Source organism: Sparus aurata, chromosome 17 (assembly GCF_900880675.1).
Source record: "Sparus aurata chromosome 17, fSpaAur1.1, whole genome shotgun sequence".
In the NCBI taxonomy this organism is placed as follows: Eukaryota; Metazoa; Chordata; class Actinopteri; order Spariformes; family Sparidae; genus Sparus; species Sparus aurata.
This window is the reverse complement of record NC_044203.1, coordinates 33,699,209-33,717,779: the sequence shown is the minus strand read 5'-3', so window position 1 is coordinate 33,717,779 and position 18,571 is coordinate 33,699,209. Positions and strand designations below refer to the sequence as shown.

The following is an 18,571-nucleotide window of genomic DNA, read 5'->3' as shown; positions in this document are numbered from 1 at the left end:
CTGGCGCAGCAGCAGCGTCTTTGAAGCCGGGGTCGTTCGGGGGCTAATCCTTCCAGCAGTCCCACAATCCACCGCTGTTTATCAAATCAACCGAGCAGCGAAGGATATATAAAAAAACACGCTCACACAAAAGCATTTTACACGCTGAAAACGCCTGACGCTCACCAGGAAATTAGGATTCAAGACCGTGAATGTCCGCCTCGCCTCGCTCTTAAGCAAAAACAATCATCCTCGCCTTTGTTTGCTTTGTCTCTCACTTGTGTTTTCCTGACAACCACACACACACAAACACACACACACACACACACATCTGACAGCAACGCGCTCATTAAGTGACAGTTTGTCCAGATGCGTGTAGTGTTTGGGTGAATCTCCCGGGGAAACCAGTCAGCCTTAAACACAACTATCTCCTCCTTGCAGCGACGAGCCGGATGAGTACGGGAGAACAGACAGTAATCGCTGCAGCACAACCAGACGTGATGACAGGGAGGTGATGAGGAGGACAGAGGGTGACGAGGGACGCTTCACGACAGAGAGACAAACTGAGGGAGGATGTGACAAAGTGGAGGATGGAGAGAGAAGACGAGGGTGACAGAGACAAAGAGACACTCTTGAACTTTTACACTCTGTCAGTCAGATCCTAAATAAACTCTGGACTGTTTTATATGACACTGCTGCAGCCAGGTGACACGACAGCGTAACGCTCCTGGTGCAACACTGTCTCCAGAATGAGATGTTGGTATCTTTATGTTTTTGCAGACCAGGGATAACGAGACTCCAGAGTTTGAGTTACACCTCTAGATATTCTATAACGACACCTGGGGACATTTCTTTTTTGTGGCGAGCAAATCCAGAAATTTGTTTTGGGAAGTCTACGGTGGCCCTGAAGTGCAAAACACAACAGCAAATTAGAAACCACGAACGCAAATCAGAAAACATTCGTTCCTTCGTGGTTTCTTATTCGCGTTCGTGTTTCTTGATTCGCGTTCGTGTTTTTTGATTCGCGTTCGTGTTTTTTGATATGCGTTCGTGGTTTCTGATTTGCATTCGTGTTTTTTGATTCGCGTTCGTGTTTTTTGATTCGCGTTCGTGTTTTTTGATTCGCGTTCGTGTTTTTTGATATGCGTTCGTGTTTTTTGATATGCGTTCGTGTTTTTTGATTCGCGTTCGTGTTTTTTGATTCGCGTTCGTGTTTTTTGATTCGCGTTCGTGTTTTTTGATTCGCGTTCGTGGTTTCTGATTCGCGTTCGTGTTTTTTGATCCGCGTTCGTGGTTTCTGATTTGCGTTCGTGGTTTCTGATTTGCGTTCGTGGTTTTTGATTTGCATTCGTGGTTTCTGATTTGCCGTTGTGTTTTGCACTTCAGGGCCACCGTAGAAGTCAGACCATCTCCATCTGTGTTTGTGGTGACAGAACCAGATATTTTAAACCAAAACATGATCTTTTCTGAACCCTAGTTCGCTGGTTTTGGTGCCAAAAACCAACCAGACTCACAGCACAGCGTAAAAATAAAATAAAAAATGTAACCCAACGTTTGGATTGGGAAGTAAAAATCATATTTGTCTAACATGCAGTTGCCCACATGATGCACGATCCATTCGTCCACCACAAATTCAGACTTCAGTGGTGCCACATTTCCACAATCACTCATCAGGAGCAGATAAAGTAAACTACACATTACGAGGCACAGAGAGGTCGTATCCACACAAACTACCACGACTCAGGCAGTCCTGCTGCAGGAGACCTCAGCGGTGTCAGCCTGCCAGAATCCTCACTGTGCATCTCTGGACTGAGCCCCAATTAAGTGGAGTTGTCTCCCTTTCACCACCTCGTTAGCCTAATTGGATTAACGAGGAGGAACCTTTTGATAGACGGCTGGTTTAGGAGCATCGCGGCGCAGGTGTACAGTATCTCAGACATGCTGCAGTTATTGCAGATAAACATACAGCGGATATAGAATTGAGTAAATCTGTCGGGGGAAGAAAAACATTTGAATCCGAGCCTCATTCCTGAGGTCTGATGATCCTTCGTGGTTCTGTGTGAGAAACAACAGGAAGCGAATCAGAAGCAGAACAAGATTTCCATGATTTCTAAGAGTTTTTACCGACTGTATCGACAGTTATGTGTAGCCACGGTCGCTGACTTCCTCCCTGAAACGCAGCGTTACTGTGAATAAAATGAGGGATTTCTCTGGTTTAAACTTAAAGGTCGAGTAGTTTATAAATGTTTTATGTTACAAAGTTCATCTTTAAATGATTAAATCGTGGTGTTGTGATTCTTTCAGCTTCAAACTCAACATTTCTACTCAGGTGGTAAAAGACTCTTCTTTGACAATTCAAGCAGAAACAAAAATTCTGGGACTCAATAAAGAAGATAAAATGAGAGAACCTGATTGTTTTAAAGGCCGAGTCAGCGATAAGTTCCTCCAAAAGTGCAAGCCTGTTTAAAACAATGAGCCGGCGTTTTTTTTTTTCTACCCAATTAGAGCCGCAGAGCTGGCAGACTATGAAACGTCAGCTGGCAGGGTCGGCGTCGGGTCGAGTCAGGACGAGTCGGTTCAGTCTGGGTCCAAACACAGCTGAGGTCCAAACGAGACGGAACTAGAATAGAGGGGTCTTTGTTTGTTTGTCCGCTCCCGCTTTACGTGAGATAATCAAAGTGCATTACGTAAGGAGATCCTGTGTGTGTGTGTGTGTGTGTGTGTTGTTGTGTCTTTGCCAGTATAACCCACTGGTAATTGGGGTGGCTTCCAGCTCCTCTGGTGAAGGGTGTGGACGCTCACAATGAGAAGATTTTGGCTCGATTTGCCTGTGTGTGTGTGTGTGTGTGTGTGTGTGTGTGTGTGTGCGTGTGTGTGTCAGACTGATTGTTTGGGGGGTGATGGCGCCTCAAGGCCAAGTGCAGTTAGCCTGCGCTGGCGAGCCGCCGACCCTCCGGCCTCGCCTTTTGTTTAACCCAGATCAGTTCAGAGAGGGGAAGCCACCAAACCACACACACACACACACACACACACACACGCTCGGGGCATTCTGATTGGCTTTGACAGACTGTAAAGAGGAACCTGATTGGATGTGACAGTTACGGCCCGCCAGCCAGTTTGCTGACCCAGACTGGAGAGAGAAAGGGGAAAGGTTGGGCACTGGACGGCAAATAAACCAAAGCTTAAAAGGCTCCTGTGGGAACGATATGGAAGTGAGGAAATCTCCTTAAATATGTTTTAATTTCACTGGTTACATAATACAAGACCCTCCCCCCCCAATAAAACACGGCTTATATATTGTAAATAAATCACAACTTTTAGGTAAACCGCTTTGATTTCTTCACTTCAGCTTCTGAGGGTGAAACATCTGATAATCAGCAACTAATTAAAGTGCAAAGTGCCACATTTTCCTTGTAGAGCCGGTCTGCCTCCCTGAGTGTGAATAGAAAAGGTCAGAGATAAAAACAGGTGTAACCACACTGGTCTCCTGCTGTGTGCTGGTCCAATGGGTAAAGGTGATAATAAGAAGGTATAGACAGTATAAAAGCCCAAATCAGATTGATGGTTGATGGTTTTGATGCCGTATTTGACCATTTTGTCGACATAAATATTCAAAAAGATGATCTTTTCAGTGTTTTTTCACAGAAAAAAAATCACCTGAATGTCGACTTGTTAAAGCTTTTTCAAGCAGCTCTTTCAAGCACAGCTGTTTGGTCGACCTTGACTTTTTATTTTCTGGCAAAGACCAAATGAACTGTCACTCTGAAGGATTCAGTGCAGCTTCAAATGACTTTTTTCCACAGCTAGGTAAAGTCCAATTTAGGATTAAGTGGGCTGACGAGCTACAGATTGGTTCCCATTGATAACGAGGCAAAATTTTAAAAAGTAATAGGTTTGCAGACAAAGTTGTTGGAAATATCGCACAAAAAAATCACACGTGGGTTTGATTTAGGCAGCCAGAAATGTTAAAAATCTCCCAAATTGAGGAGATAATTCACATTTATCAGGGAATTCCAGTGACGCCATTAAATGTACCCGTATAAGTTTTACGGTATGTTCTCAGCTTTCCTACGTACCGCTACGTACGTACGTATCTGCCAAAAGCGATCGCAAGACCACCGATATTTTGGATGTTTCTGAACTAAAATGTGTTATAAAGGTAGCAAACTGCTCTCAGGAATAAATCAGTGTGTAGGAGTGTGTGTGGAGGAAACTCCTCAAGACCAGAGCCAAGTTCACGTGTCGCGCTCGCCAACGGCTGATTGATGCCGCGGTCACACATCCACGATATCTATGGAGGAGAAGAAGCGGAGTCGGAGCTACAACCGATAGCAAAGACGTGTTTGTGGCCGAGACCTCAACAGAACTCAGGCCTAATGTGAGGGACTTTAACCCAGGCTCACTTAAGGTGGACTGACCTTTAAGGTGGACCACGTATCTATCATCGGAGTGACTTGCAGCTCCATCTGTTAATGGATCAACATCGTTCCTTGTCTCAATGGAGCCACAACAAAACCACTGGCCTGCATTTAAAGACAGCGAAGCAGCTGTACTTAATGTTCCTTCACAAACCAAAGAACTGGCGCCGGTCTCGCTGTTTTTCTGTATTCCTTTCTGCCGCGTGACGTTAAACACACACGCGGGAGAGATGATGTAATTAATGTTTGCAGAAATGACCGCAGCGAGCGTAGCACAGCAGCCGGAGACGATGCAGAGAGAGCGAGAGAGAGAGACTCTTTAACTCGTTCTCATTGATTTCAGCTTCAAATGTCTAAACCTCAGGAGAACCACACACACACACACACACACACACACACAAACACACACATTCCTCCTGTCTGTTCTCGTTCCCACACTCGCTCACTGATGAATAACACATGAGGGTTGTTTTTTTTTTTTAATCTTAACTCAACGCTGCTCATTAATATAAAGAAGAAATGCACAGGTTTGCGTTCAGCCCTGATTAAAACCTCCTGGATGGATTTTACTTTTATTTTTTTTTTTTACACCAGCTGCTCGTCCTCTTCCTCAATCTTTCCCTTCCTCTCACTCATCATCTCTCTCTCGCTCTCCCTGTCCTTCCATCTTGTCATCTTGAATAAATTCCGCTCGTGTCATCCCTCCTCGTCTCCACGAATAAATTCCCGTCCTCTCTGGATTCCTTTTCTTCTCCTCCGAGCGTTTCTCTTCTCTCTTCTGTCTCGCTCTCTCTTTTTTTTTTTTCCTTTCTCCTTCCATCACATAAATCCTTTCATTTCTGACTCCACAGGTGGTGGGATGGAGGAAGGATCTGTTGCCATGGAGACGGTCTCGGCCTCGCTCCGAGCCGATGCGGCGCCGCAAAAACCCGACAAGATCTGCACACGGGGAGCACACACACACACACAGCTAATAATAATGTGTTTATATGTGAAGAACTGTTTTAGGAGGGTGTGTGTGTGTGTGTGTGTGTGTGCATCCATTAACACAGCCCGTTTCTTTTTCCTCCCTCTTGTCTTGATTTTGACAGTCAGTCAGTTTAAATTCAGGTGTGTACGCACGTTTATGTTTTCCACTCTTACACACAATATTTTCCAATCGACACGCTCACACTCTTGATTTTTAAAGTGTTTAGTCTGAAGACAAATGTGCATGAATGTAACGCGAAAGTTGTCACGAGCGCTGAAACGTCGGGCTCATAATTCTCACAATGATTCTTAACTTCTGTCCCCGATCCATCCGGTGATGCAGACGGACGTTCACTGTGCTGCACTTGTTCTTTACTCAGAGAAATTCAAAGCTGGCTGAGTTTTCTTACTGTCACACACTCAGCCAGCAGCGGTGGGCGTGATGGTGGGTTGCTGCTTTTAGAGAAGTTACAGACAGGTGTGGGTGGGAGACGTCTCCGAACCGTCCGACCGGTACTTTGCTCGGAGCGTGCGGATTTGATTACAGTCAGGGAACGAGTGGGTCACAGTTAAAGAACCCAACATCAACCATCAGCAGAAACAGGAAGGGAACAGCACACGGTGACGTTATGAGTCATAATGTCACGCTGACTTCATCGTGTTGGCTATAAACTAAATTATTCGCAAAGACTACCGGCATTTTTTGATGATGGAACATTGTTTAGTTAGTCAAAGCAGAAGTTGACGTCACCAATCAATCAGCACGACCTTAAAAGTCGATGTGACTTCTTCTCTGTCCTTTTCCGTCTGCGTGACAGATGCTTGACCGATGATTGGATCTTCAAGCGCTTAAAACATTTGTCATTTCTTTTCTCTCCAAGCGAGGAAATAAAATGTTGGTTCGACGGCTCGACAGCCGCGCTCCTGGCGGTCATGATTACCAACAGTCGGGATTACTGCGGCATGAAGGTTAACGCGTGTTCTTCTTTGGCTTTTGCAGAAACACCTGACGTTGTTATTCTTGAGGGGATAATCTCTTTATTCAGGTATTATGTTCGGCTGGAGGGGACTCCTCTCTAACAGCCTGTTTTGTGTTACAGCATTTAGTTTTTATGTGTTTAGGTTCCATCTTTAAAGGCTAACGTTTTAACTTCACACATATATATATCTTTTTACTGTTGCTGACTTGTGAAGTGTGTCATTTTTATTGTGTCTTTCAGGCTGCAAGTAAAGATGATTTTCGTTTAAGAGCAATCTGATGATTGTTTTCTCGATCAATCATGCATCTATTGAAAAAAATGCCCATCACAGTTTACACAAAGCTCGAGCTGAGGTTCTTGTATCTTAAAATATTGAGCTCACTCTCACAGGAGCCTATAAAATATTCACATTTAAGAAGCTTGAACCTGTGAATATTTTGACATTTTGCTATTAAACTCATCAGACGAGAGAAAACAGCATCACGCAAACCAAATAAATCCTCTCCTCTAATGATCCGTCCTCCCGCTGAACCTGGCTTGTTGCCATGACAGGTGTGTGTGTGTGTGTGTGTGTGTGTGTGTGTGTGTGTGTGTGTAGGTGTGTGTGTGCTCACAGAGGAGTGTGATGGGCGGACTGAATGCTAATATGACAGTGTGCAGCAGAGGGAGGATGGTGCGCGAGCTGACGGCGAGGAGAGGGAAGCTCGTTCACGTGCATGAACTCGATGACTCGCTTCGCAGAGGACACACTCACACACAGACAGTCTAGCATCTACACACACATTACACACACACACACACACACGCTCGTGCATTTTATGGATCATAGACTGTAGAAAGCAGGCGTACACACACACACACACACACACACAGACAGGTGCAAGCCTACGCACGAACTAAATGATGCACTCTTGTTCCGTCTTCCATCTTTTTATTTCACCCTGCGCCTCACAAACACACACACACGCCTACATGAGCACACTAACATGTAAATTAATGTTCAAGGGCGGCCAGAGTTTGAGAACAACGCCAACTCAGCGCTGCTAGAAAAAAAAAAAAAAAAAGAAGAAGCACACATACTGTACGCTAATTGTTTCGTCTTTGAGCGGGAAGGACAGAAGCAGCCCGTCGCTGTCAGGCTGCTCGGGAAAACTTTGTCGGCTTGTTTGACGACCGCCTGCAGTCCGACGCCAAGGACGGAGACAATGACGCCCTAAACAACTGTCACACCTGTGAGTCAGAGCTGCAGCGGCTAAAGAAACAACACCTGGACGCTGACAAGGACGGCGACACAGAGGAGGAACACCGGCGCCTGGATGACGCAGAGCTGATAACAACCTCTCTATGTGAAACTTGTCGCTACATTACATCATTATAATGTATGAGAAGTTTCAATAAAAGGTTTGTTTAATGTCCAAACCTCAAAAACAGGTCAGAAAAACTTCAACCAGCGGTAGGAGTTACTGTCAGCCCAGTTACCAGGAAGTGATGTTAACAGTTTCTGCAAACCACAGATACGCTGTCAAACGAAGGACAAGAGTTCGAGTCGCTCACCGCTGGGTATTTTCAAATACACCTGGAAGACATTTCCTTTTTGTGGCGACCCAAATCGGCCATTGTTCGGGGAGAGTTGGACGATCTCCATCCACCCGTATCTTAACGCTAACCAAGTGTTTCTGTGCCTAAACCTCACCGGAGAATGAGTGCAGCGTTGCGACAAAAGAGAGAGAAATAGAAAATTCATCCTAACCGAATGTAAAGTCGAAGTACGAGGAAACCTTCAGCTGTGGTTTCACAGAAAAGCATCCATCTAACATCAGCAGTATCTGCAGGATGAACTGAGTGCGTCTTTGGCCGCAATCGGACATGTTGTAAAACGTGAGACAACCCGCGCTGCCTTTACAACCTCGACCGACTCCGTCTACCCTCCATCAATCCATCCCACTCTGTCCTCCGCCCAACAACCACAGCCACAACCTTCAGCTCCTGCTTCTTGATTTTGTTCTCTCTGTGCCTTCGCTAATAAAAAACGTCCTTGGATCTCTTGAAAAGACGCCAAGATATCATTGTTATGATGTTGCCGAAGCCCACTAAAGAGAAAAAAAGAGCAGTGCAGTGGGATTTTTTGAACTGATGATAGGAAACCAACGAACCACCTGTCCTTTAGACTGACTGTGATTTTGGAGCGAAGATAACTTGAATATCTGTACTTTAGATGTTGGCGAGCTAAAAGTAGTTAATTCCCTAGTTAGCAGACAGTGAGGGGCTGTTCCTGAATAGTACGACGGACTCCTGTGTGGAGCTTCGTCTGGTTAATTCTCAGGTCAAGGTGTGATGTTATACTTATTTTAAGGTCAGGCAGGAACAGCTGGAAGTTTTCTTGTCAACTGGAGGCGTTCAGAGCACATCAGCAGCTTGTAAAATGTTTTCTGCGAATGGAAAACAACTGGAAAAGTGCTTCTCTGGCAAACTGTCTGACTGGGTGTTTTATCTGAATATCAACAGGGTCCCACGAGAGAATATGAGTGTGTGTACGTGCACACGAGTATTCTGGGTAAAAGCCCTGATGCCAGTTTTGAAAAAAAAACAAATATGCAAGCTGGAGTTCTCTGATAAAAACAGGGATGTTTGATAGGTTTGTGATACTCGAGTTACGTCGGCGTCCAACCCGATCGCCCGACAGGAATGTTGCTATCAGACGATCCCAGATTATGTTTATGATTTCTATAATAAGTGCACAGAAATTTAGCTTTGGTAATTGGTCTACTTTACTTTTAATGCTACATTAGCGCTGGTTAGCTGGCAGATTGTGAGCTGCAGAGTCATCCAGTGTGAACGTAGTGCTCGGGGGATAATCTGCTGCAGAGTCAGTGAAACACTCAAATATACAGTATAAATAAAAATGACAGAGTGTCAATCTGTAGCCGTCCATCAGGCAAATAAGAGACACTCAGATATCTTACATGAGGTAGCTAAACAGATTTTGTTAAGAATTTAAAAGCTTATTTTACACTAGAATAATCTTCCTGCGTGTCCCGGATGAGCGAATCAATTTAGACCAATTGGAGGGAAGAGTTTGCATGTTTGTGTTGGACCACGATGGAAACAGATCACGAGGCTTCATCGTGCTTTTTTTCCCCCTCGATGACTGTTATTACTGCCGTGCAGAGTACTTCAATTATCAGCTCGTGATCGTTATTATTGATCACACATTGCTAAACATGCACACGCTGGATTGAAGCATAGCAGAGCACTAAAACCTCCCACTGAAACGCAAGATAATTAGATTATTTCAGGGTTAACAGCTGCTCGGAGGAGGAGGAGGAGGAGGAAGAGACGGAGGAGCTGGTAGAGAAGTTTAAAGATACGTGGAAATGTGTGATCGAAGACGAGGACATTAACGACTAAACAGGCGGAAAATCGCGTTTCATTGCAGGTTTTTTTGCGGCTGATGTCTGAGAGGATCCTCAGGTTGGAAACGAGACGTGTCTGTTCCCGACAACATAACCTGCATCTCAGATTTTGTGTGTCACGGGGACATTTGCACCTCAGAGGAAGCTGAACTGCAGGCAGACACCTGTAGCACAGAACATCCTGCACACACACACACACACACACACACACACACACACACACACACAGTCACACAGAGAGAGAACCAGCAGCTGGTCGGGTCAAACCAGTGGCCACCTACGTATGTTAATGTTGGCCCGCCGGCACATCCAGGTGGGAGGATGTTACAAATGAGATTAGGATCATTTAGTTTCCCAACAAACAGATTTACCCGGGACGAAGCACACGATAGCTGCCATCTCGATTTATCTCTGCGAGGACACTTTCTGTCCCTTCCTGTTTCCCCCGGGGAGAAAATTCAGCCTCGTCTTTTATGTCGAAACTCAGCGTGTAATCCAAAACACACCTTCTACCACGATGACGAGGGACGAAAATTAGGATGAGTCTCGTTGGATTACTTTTTAATCAGTTGTTTAATGTGAAAAAATGATTCAAATGACTTGTTTTGCCTGATGATTGATGGAAAATCTGACCTGAAAATCTCATTTAAAATGTTAAATTTCCCCTTCAATGACAGTAAACTGGGTACTTTTTTGCTCCATATAAAGGCTAAAGCAATATTTCTATTTTTTAAATCTAGTTGGGAAACTTACTGTCAAAATACGGCAGATATTTCCATAAACAATGTCTGTGCAAACCATTTGTGTCCTTTGCTGGACAAAAAAAGGTAAAATTGGTCGAACCATTCACCTGAAGTGTGAGTTTTTCTTGCCATGCTAAATATAATCTTTGGGCACAAAGAGGTTGGTGTTTTATCATTTTTATTGTCTTTAATTATTTAGTGTGAGTGCTCAGGACAGATACAGAGTGGATTGTTCTGTTTTCCGTTTGGCGTTGGGATGCAAACTTTGCTATGTTGCATGAATGTCAGACGTTCAATAGAATCTGTTGATTGACAGGACAGGGTTTACAAATCGTTGGCATGTTGGAAACTAAGTCTTCATCGCCGTGCACGTCTGTAAATCAGCGTTCAACTGAATTTTCTTCCACGGGTTCAAACCCCGCCGACAACCTGACCTCCTTACTTCCTGCATCGGCGCTGACCGTAAATCAGGAGGCGGAGAGTCGTCCAACATTTCGACATGTCACGGCAGGAAAAGCACCAGTAGGTATTAAAATTAAACGGTAGCTGAATTCCACTTAGCTTCTTCACTCAAACAGAACAAGGTCATGGTGAATTTATGAGCTACACCTGAGCTTCTCCTCAAATGACGCGTCAAAATGTCGGCAGTGAGAAATAGATGTCACAGACGCAAACTACTGACATCACTGCAGTCTTTCCTCCTGCTGTCACTCTGCTAACATGTCCGCATGTTACTGAACATTAGTGGGTCAAACAGCAGTCAGCGGACGAATCATCAGACGTCGACTATGACTCCTCTGGGTGTCGATCACTCAGTCTCTCAGAAGTCACAAACAAGCTACGATGCTTGCTGTTTCTAAAGAAGCATCAATATCTTTTCTTTCGAGATTTGAAGAAACCACGACACTGACTCTGAACGTGACTTCCCCAAATAAACTTTAAGATGGTCCGTGAGTCGACACAGAAGCGCGACGGCAGATTTTTTTTTTCCTCTACAAATTTGACAAATTAGAGTCAAAGCGTCGATGTTTGCACGGTCAACGGTGGAGTGTGTACATCTGCTGAGATTCATTAGGCAGAAGTAATGAAAACACCCGTACAGATAATGATATCATCCACAAATTAGAGCTGCGGATGACGGACTACACCCATTGGCACACACAGATACACACACACACACACACATCCACCCACCCACACACACACATGCATGGTCAGTAGGCGTTTTTGAAGCTTTGGCGAGAAATTCCAGCGTGTGCCAAAACCCAACCAAGATTTTGAGCCTTTTAAAAGATATTCCAAGCGCGGACGCTTCATGGCGGCGATACGAACACGCTGTTCTGCCAGCCGGTGTCAAAGAATGTGTGTGTGTGTGTGTGTGGTTTCCATGACAACAGAGAGGATGCAGAGGGAAGAGACTGCAAAGCCATTGTTCACCAATAACCAGAGCTGCAGACGGCGTAAAAATCGTATGATTGTTAATTTTCTCTTTGTGCAGTTTTCTTCTTTTTACATTTTTTTTTTTCGTTCCTTACACTGCGATTAAAGAACAACAGAAAACGGGCCGCACTGGGTTAGTGGAGTCATGGGGGGAGGATTTGGCGAGAAGATTAACCCAGTGCACATCAAAGATGATCCGCCGGCTAGCAGATATGTGTCAGCAGGCCAGAGAGAGAGAAAAAGAAGCAGAGAGGATGAGGAGGAGGAGGAGGAGGATGAAAGAACAGAAGATGTGTGTAGAAGAGGATGGCCGTCCACCGGCTTCTGTGCAGAAATGAGAAAACCATTACTCCGTCAATCACCCATCTACCAGCAGAGGAGGGGGAGGGGAGGAAGGGAGGGAGGGAGGGACGGCGGCATATCATCTCTATTAAACACACAGAAGGAGGAGGAGGATTGAAAATGGCCACCGGAGAAAAAAAGGGAAAAAAAAAGCCGACAGGAAATGACTGACGGCGTTCTGCTCGGCCGTTGTCAGTTCAGGGCAGTTGGCCACGGTCGTCTGAGCATCGCGCACAGATGTGGGGCAAGCTGCCGCCTCCACCCTCCACCGGTGAAGCGAGAAAATGTGTGAGTGTGTGTGTGAGTGTGTGTGTGTGAAGGGGATGGAGGAGGACGGTTAGCCCAAGGTTGTGTCGAGGCGTCTGCACCAGATCTGCCAACCTCTTTTTCTGTTAAATATCCACCTGAGTCTGAGCGGACACAAAGTCACTGCTGCAGCACTGATGAGCGGTGACAGTCACACAGCGCTCAGCAAACTCTCTACGATAAACTAAAGATGATTGTGTTGTGTTTTTATTACATTAACGTCCTGTATTCATCCCCAAAACACTGCACACATCTCCATCTCATCACCACAGTTTTAGCTACAATAGCTGCACGGCTCTGAGGGAGGTCGGTGCAACACTTCGGTCCCTCTGAGCCAGAATAAAATGATTTTTACGTTCATGCAAATCACGAGTACAATCAGATTTGTACATCTTATACGTGACATATTGACATTTTTTACAATATGTGTCATATTACGCTCACATTACATGTTTATGAGCTGACTTTCATGAATGTACGTCGGGACATTTTCCACGTTTGTGGTGACAAAACCATTTTTTAAGCCAGAACGTGATCTTTTCCAAAACCTGACCAATGATGGCGATTCTGTTTGTGGTCCAGGCTGAAATATGACAAATACAACTATTGGATATAATACCATGAATATTTGTTCGGGCACATTATTCATCCCCAGAAGAGGAATCCTAATAAATCTGGTGATACTCTGACCTAAACTTTATCCCCTGAATGGCCTAAACCGAAGAACCAAAGTAAAATTGTACCAAGGGATCCCAAGTTTCCTGAATTAACTGACTTCCTGCACAAAGTGTCACTAAAACAAAGTCTTAAGGCGGAACAAGTCCGTCTCGCGGGTCCCACTTTGGGCAATATCTGCTCAACACCTGCAAAACTGATGAAAATCCCATCAGCTGTACTTTGTTTTTAGCGTGCTAACAAGCTGAACAAACATCCTGAACATGCACAGAGTCAAGAACTACAGGACAAAGTTCTGAGTCCTGAGCAGAAGCCTGAAGTATTCTGTGTTGTCTTGCACATTTTAAACAAGCAGATTTTGCTGAAACTGGCTGAAATCATCTCACTGCAGCGGGAGACGTTTTCACGACTCCAGCAGTTAAAAATGATGAAAGAAGAAACGGAGAAATGGAAGTCTTCTTCATCAGCGTCGCTCTGACTGAGGTACCAGCTGGCGCTTCGCCTCCAGAGCAGCAGGGAGTGAGATGCTTTGCTCGAGGGCACTTAATTAGACAAGACTGCACAGAGAGTTGAACCCCAGCTTCAACTCGGGGTCAACCACGAGGCAGTTATGCCCCCAAACTCATGGATTCATCATTTGTTTATCACTTTATAAAAGCTTTGATGCAATATATTCATTTTGCATCTTAAGAGCCTGCGGCCGCGTGACATCTTGTGTCTGAACAGTCAACCCTCTGTTAGCCTAGCATTAGCTATTGTCAATCAGAACCAACATGCTAGAAAATAAACTTTATGCGGACACAAATATTTTGGGTATTCTGGGAAGTATGCCAGAAGACGAGACAATATGTTTATACACTTTTAGATTACACAGACAAAGAAAGTGAAATTTAAAGATGGTGGCAGGTGGATTTTGTTACCTTAAGTCAGAGCCAAGCTACCTGTCTATATGCTAAGCTAAGCTAAGCTAAGCTAAGCTAACTGTTTTCTGGCTGTAGCTTCATATTCAAAAAAGGTGCGTTATGTAAGAATAGGAAATTACTTCCAGAAACCAAAATGGTGGCAGCATGTCAGCAGAGTAGACGCTAACTGCTGCTAACTGTAGCTGCTGTTGGCTCAGCTCAGTTAGCAGTGCAGTTAGCAGCTCCGACAGGTAGCATGGAGGCGTCTCTACAACACCATACATCCATGTCATAGTGTGAAACTTATTTTTTCACATTCTGCTGCTAAATTTAGTTTTTTTTTTCAATGTTATCATAAGAGAGGAATCAATCTTCTGAGAGCATATTTCCAAATGAATTATCTAAAATCTATATGTGCATGATGCGTTCAAGTGTTTCCTGTATATTCTGCATGCAAAAAGGAAAAAAAAAACACCTCATATCCATCACATTTCAGAGAGGACATCATTTAGTTGGTGTGTTAAATCATTAGCCGACGTTATTTGGCTCAGACGTGCAGCCTTGTCAGGGGGAACATGTCTTTTTTGGACTCATGTGAGTTTTTCCTCCCTCCAAGTCAAACACACACAAGAACAACATCATTTTTTCTTTTTTTCCTTTTTCTCTTTGTGGACTTCTTTGGCCACGAATCTCAGCCAGTGCGATGACAGGAATCAGCCAGATTATATTGGATTATAACGCCAGACTGATTTCATCTCGTGCACGCTCCTGCATTATTAATCTGACAGTCATGTAGCTCCGCCGTGCGCAATGACGCGCAGACAAAGAGGCGCAGAGAGAGAAAAAAAGAAAGAAAGAAAGCCTGTGTCGTTTCTTCCTCTTCTTCTTTTATTATGTTTACTCTGGTGTGTTTTTCTCCTCTCTGTGTATCAGAATGTCCGTCCAGATCCCCCCCTCATGAATTATTCAGCAGCTCCCCCCCCCCCGCTCCCGGCCCTAATCCTCGCCTTTGTGTCGCTGTAGTGCCAGTGCGCCTCCAGGGATCCGGTTTACTGCATCGGGCTGGACGCTGTCACTGTCACACACACATCTCTGTGATTTCTCCTGTAATATTCCTACAGTGGAATTACAGCAAGTCTACCAAGTGTCGATGTATTGACCTGATTCTTTTTCTTTTTTTTTGTGCGGTGTTTGCTCCGTAAGATGCCACTGTACCGCCTTCCCGGTGTTCCTTGGCATTTAATGGCATTTTTTTTTTTTTTTACCCCCCTCATGGTGTGTAGTGACTTACATTGCAGCATCGAGCTGATAGTGATCTTATTGTTCATTCATATATTACGATTTCCCTCCAAAATGTGTGAAATCTTATAATATTCCAATTAATTCCCCCAATATTCGGTCTTGCAGGGTGTCCAATCGGTGCACAATGACCTATTTTCCCTCCTCCTGTGTCTCTATAATATTCATTAGACTCAGATGCATCTTCAGTGTGACCTAATTTCGATTTATTGCATGCTCCTGCAGGGATAAAGCGTTCAATAATGGCTCAGTCATGACACAAGTGTGTCCAAGACGATATTTGATGTATTATCCACAAATAAATGTGCATTTTTGGGGGGGATGTATTGTTCAAAAGTAGCATTTATTTCCAGTTTGTAGTGACTGAAAGGTGTAAAAAACAATATCATGTTTGGAATATTTCACCAGATTTTTACAAACCAGCAGTGTGTGACTGCCAGATGAGTGTGAGGAGCTTCCTAACCTACAACCAGAGCCTCACTGACCTCCTTTCTGGCTGCCCTGTGGGAGCGCGTTTAAGGTGCCCTGAACCCACAGAGACGACCAAAAAAAGCGATGCATGTGTTCAATAAGCACGATGGAGGAGCAGTTTTCTTACCGTGGACCGGCAGCGGGATCAAGTGCAGAGCCAGGACGCACGACAGCAGCGTTAGTCTCCAGCATCCCGTGCAGAAGCTCGCCTCCTTCCCCTGCATCCTCGCCGCGCAACGATAGAGCCGAAGATGGTGAGAAAAAATACAGAGAATCCCTGCTGACAAACTGTGCTGGGAAGAGTTCAGATGAGGGAAAAAAGCGGCCAAAAAGTAATCCGGACAAGTGTTGGAGGGGGTTTTGTTGTTGCGTGCAGTTTTTAGACTCCAGCCTCCCTGCGCTGCTCCTCCATAGCCGCCTGGTCTCAGCTGTCTCCTCGGATCCGCCGCTGGTTCGCACGCTGAAGCTCACTGAAGGCTGCTTACGGCTCCATAGCCACTGAACGGCGGTGGGAGACGGTGAAGGCGAGGGGTGGGGTAGTAGTAGTGGTGGTGGTGGGTGGTGGGTGGTTGTAGTGGTGAAGGCGGGGGGTGCGTTCAGGGGGCGCAGACGCACGCCGTGGCTCGGCTCGGCTCGGTTTGGCTTGAAGCGGATCGGTGCGCTCGGCACGTTTGTGGCTGAGAGGGAACAAACAGAAACGCAGCCCGGCAGCCTTCACATCATCTGGGAAGGAGGAGGAGGAGGAGGGGAGAGAGGGCTGTTGATGTCCCCCCTCTTCATCCCTCCTCCCCTCTTTCCCAAGACGCTTCCCTCCTCCTCCTCCTCCTCCTCCTCCCCCTCTCTCCATCCTTCAATTTCCTAAAACTTTCTCCCATTTTTCCGCCTTTTTGTCTTCTTCCCTCCTCTTCCTCTGAACTTTACTCCTCACTTCCTCCTCCTCTCGAATCCCCCATAAATCTCCCCTGTTTCTCCCTCTCAGGCGGTGTGTCCTCCTCTCGTCTTCCCCCCCACTTTAAAAATGTTTTTCCTCTTTTTCCACAAAACATCTGTCCACATCTCTTCCAACTTGTTTCCATTTCCTCTTCCATCCTTCCGTTCCCATCTCGTAATCCTCCAAGACTTTTTTCCTCTCCTTCTTTTGTTCCAAACACCTCAACTTCCTCGTCACGTCTTCATCTTCCAAGACATTTTTAACATATTTTCAACTTGTTTCCCCTCCTTTTCTCTCTCAAATCTCCTTACTTTCCTCCTTCCCATCCTCCATTTTTTCTCTCCCTAGTTTCCCTTCCTCTCTCCGTCCTTCCATTTCCTAAAACTTCCCCCTGTTTTTCCTTCTTTAAAACATATTTCCTCGTACTTTTTGTCCTCTTCCCTCCTCCTCTTCCTCCTCTTCTTTCTTTGTGTTTAAGCTACTTGTTCTTCAGAACATCTGTGTTTCTCTTCCTCTTCACGTTCCAAGAATTTTCAAAATGTTTTTCCACAAAAAAGAAATTTTTAACATATTTTTTCTACTCTCGTCCTCCCAGAAAATGCTTCAATCTTTCAATCTTTCCCTTGAACTGCTTCTCTTCTTACACTTCTCCTCCTCGTCCTCTCTCCATCCTTCCTTTTCCTGTTTGTCTTTTCACTTTTTATTCTCCTGCACCTGTCCAAATGTTTCCCTCCTCCTCTCTCCATCCTTCATTTCTCTAGTGTTTGTCTGTCCACCTCTTCTTCCTCCTCCTCCCTCTTTCCCAGAGACATTTCTCTTCCTCTTCAGTCGTTCCTTGATCTTCCAAGACTTTTACAACTTCCTTTTCTTCATTTCTCTGCCTGCAAACTTTCCCCCTTCTCTCCTGCATCTCTCCAAATACACCTTCCTCCTCCTTCTCTCCGTTTCTATCTCTTCCTCGGATATTTTGTCCTCCCTCTTTTCCAGAGACATTGCTCTTCCTCTTCAGTTATCATTTATCTTCCCAGACTTTTTAAACTTCCTCCAACCCCTTTTTTCTCTCAGAAAACTTTCAGTCCTCTCGTCTGCACCTTTTCAAAAACCTTTCCCTTCTTTTTCTTCACCTTGTACTTATCTCCTCTCATCCTTCCCCTCTTCCTCCCTCCATCTGCATCCCAAGTCGTCCTCCCTCTTCTTCCTCCTACGCTCGACCTCAAACTTCACTCTCCTCTTCCCGACACCTTTCCCAAAACTTTTCCACCTCCTCCTTCCCTCCCTCCCTCCCTCCCTCTCTGCCTCCATCTGTTTCCCAAAGCTTTCAGTTTTGTGCTATTCATCTGAGAGTGTTGGATCTCAAAGGGAGTGCACACTCTTCTCTGGACACTTTTTTTCTTCCTCCCCAGTGGGGAAATCGGTCTATTTCTGAGGAGCTTAACTTTCCCTTCATCGCTCCATGTGTGAGAGAGAAAGAGAGAGAGAGAGAAAGAGAGAGAGAAAGAGAGGATGAAGCAGTTTGAGATTATGTAAAAAAAAACAAGTGTGGTGTTTGATGCCGTCAAAACAACCAGCTTTGTTTAAATGGTGTGACACGGAGAAGCAAACAAAAGGGAGGGAGGAGGAGGAGGAGGAGGAGGAGGAGGAGGAGGGGAGGAGTGGGGGTGTCTGGGTGAAAGATGGGGGGGAGGCGGTGGTGGTTGGAGGGG

General features: G+C 45.2%; 1 protein-coding gene across 12 annotated transcripts in view; it reads right to left on the bottom strand.

Moving 5' to 3' along the window:
* LOC115567143 (chondroitin sulfate proteoglycan 5-like) overlaps positions 1 to 18,112 on the bottom strand; it is a 59,225-nt gene extending 41,113 nt beyond the window's left edge. For 4 of the 12 annotated variants that reach the window (XM_030393420.1, XM_030393421.1, XM_030393426.1 and 1 more), the window contains exon 1: positions 16,065 to 18,109. In XM_030393420.1, the coding sequence (XP_030249280.1) occupies positions 16,065 to 16,161 (97 nt within the window). In that variant the 5' untranslated portion in view covers positions 16,162 to 18,109. Of the gene's footprint in view, positions 1 to 16,064 lie in introns of all 12 variants that reach the window. The other 8 variants (XM_030393423.1, XM_030393419.1, XM_030393422.1 and 5 more) reach the window with 4 other exon arrangements.
* Positions 18,113 to 18,571: the final 459 nt, after the last annotated feature.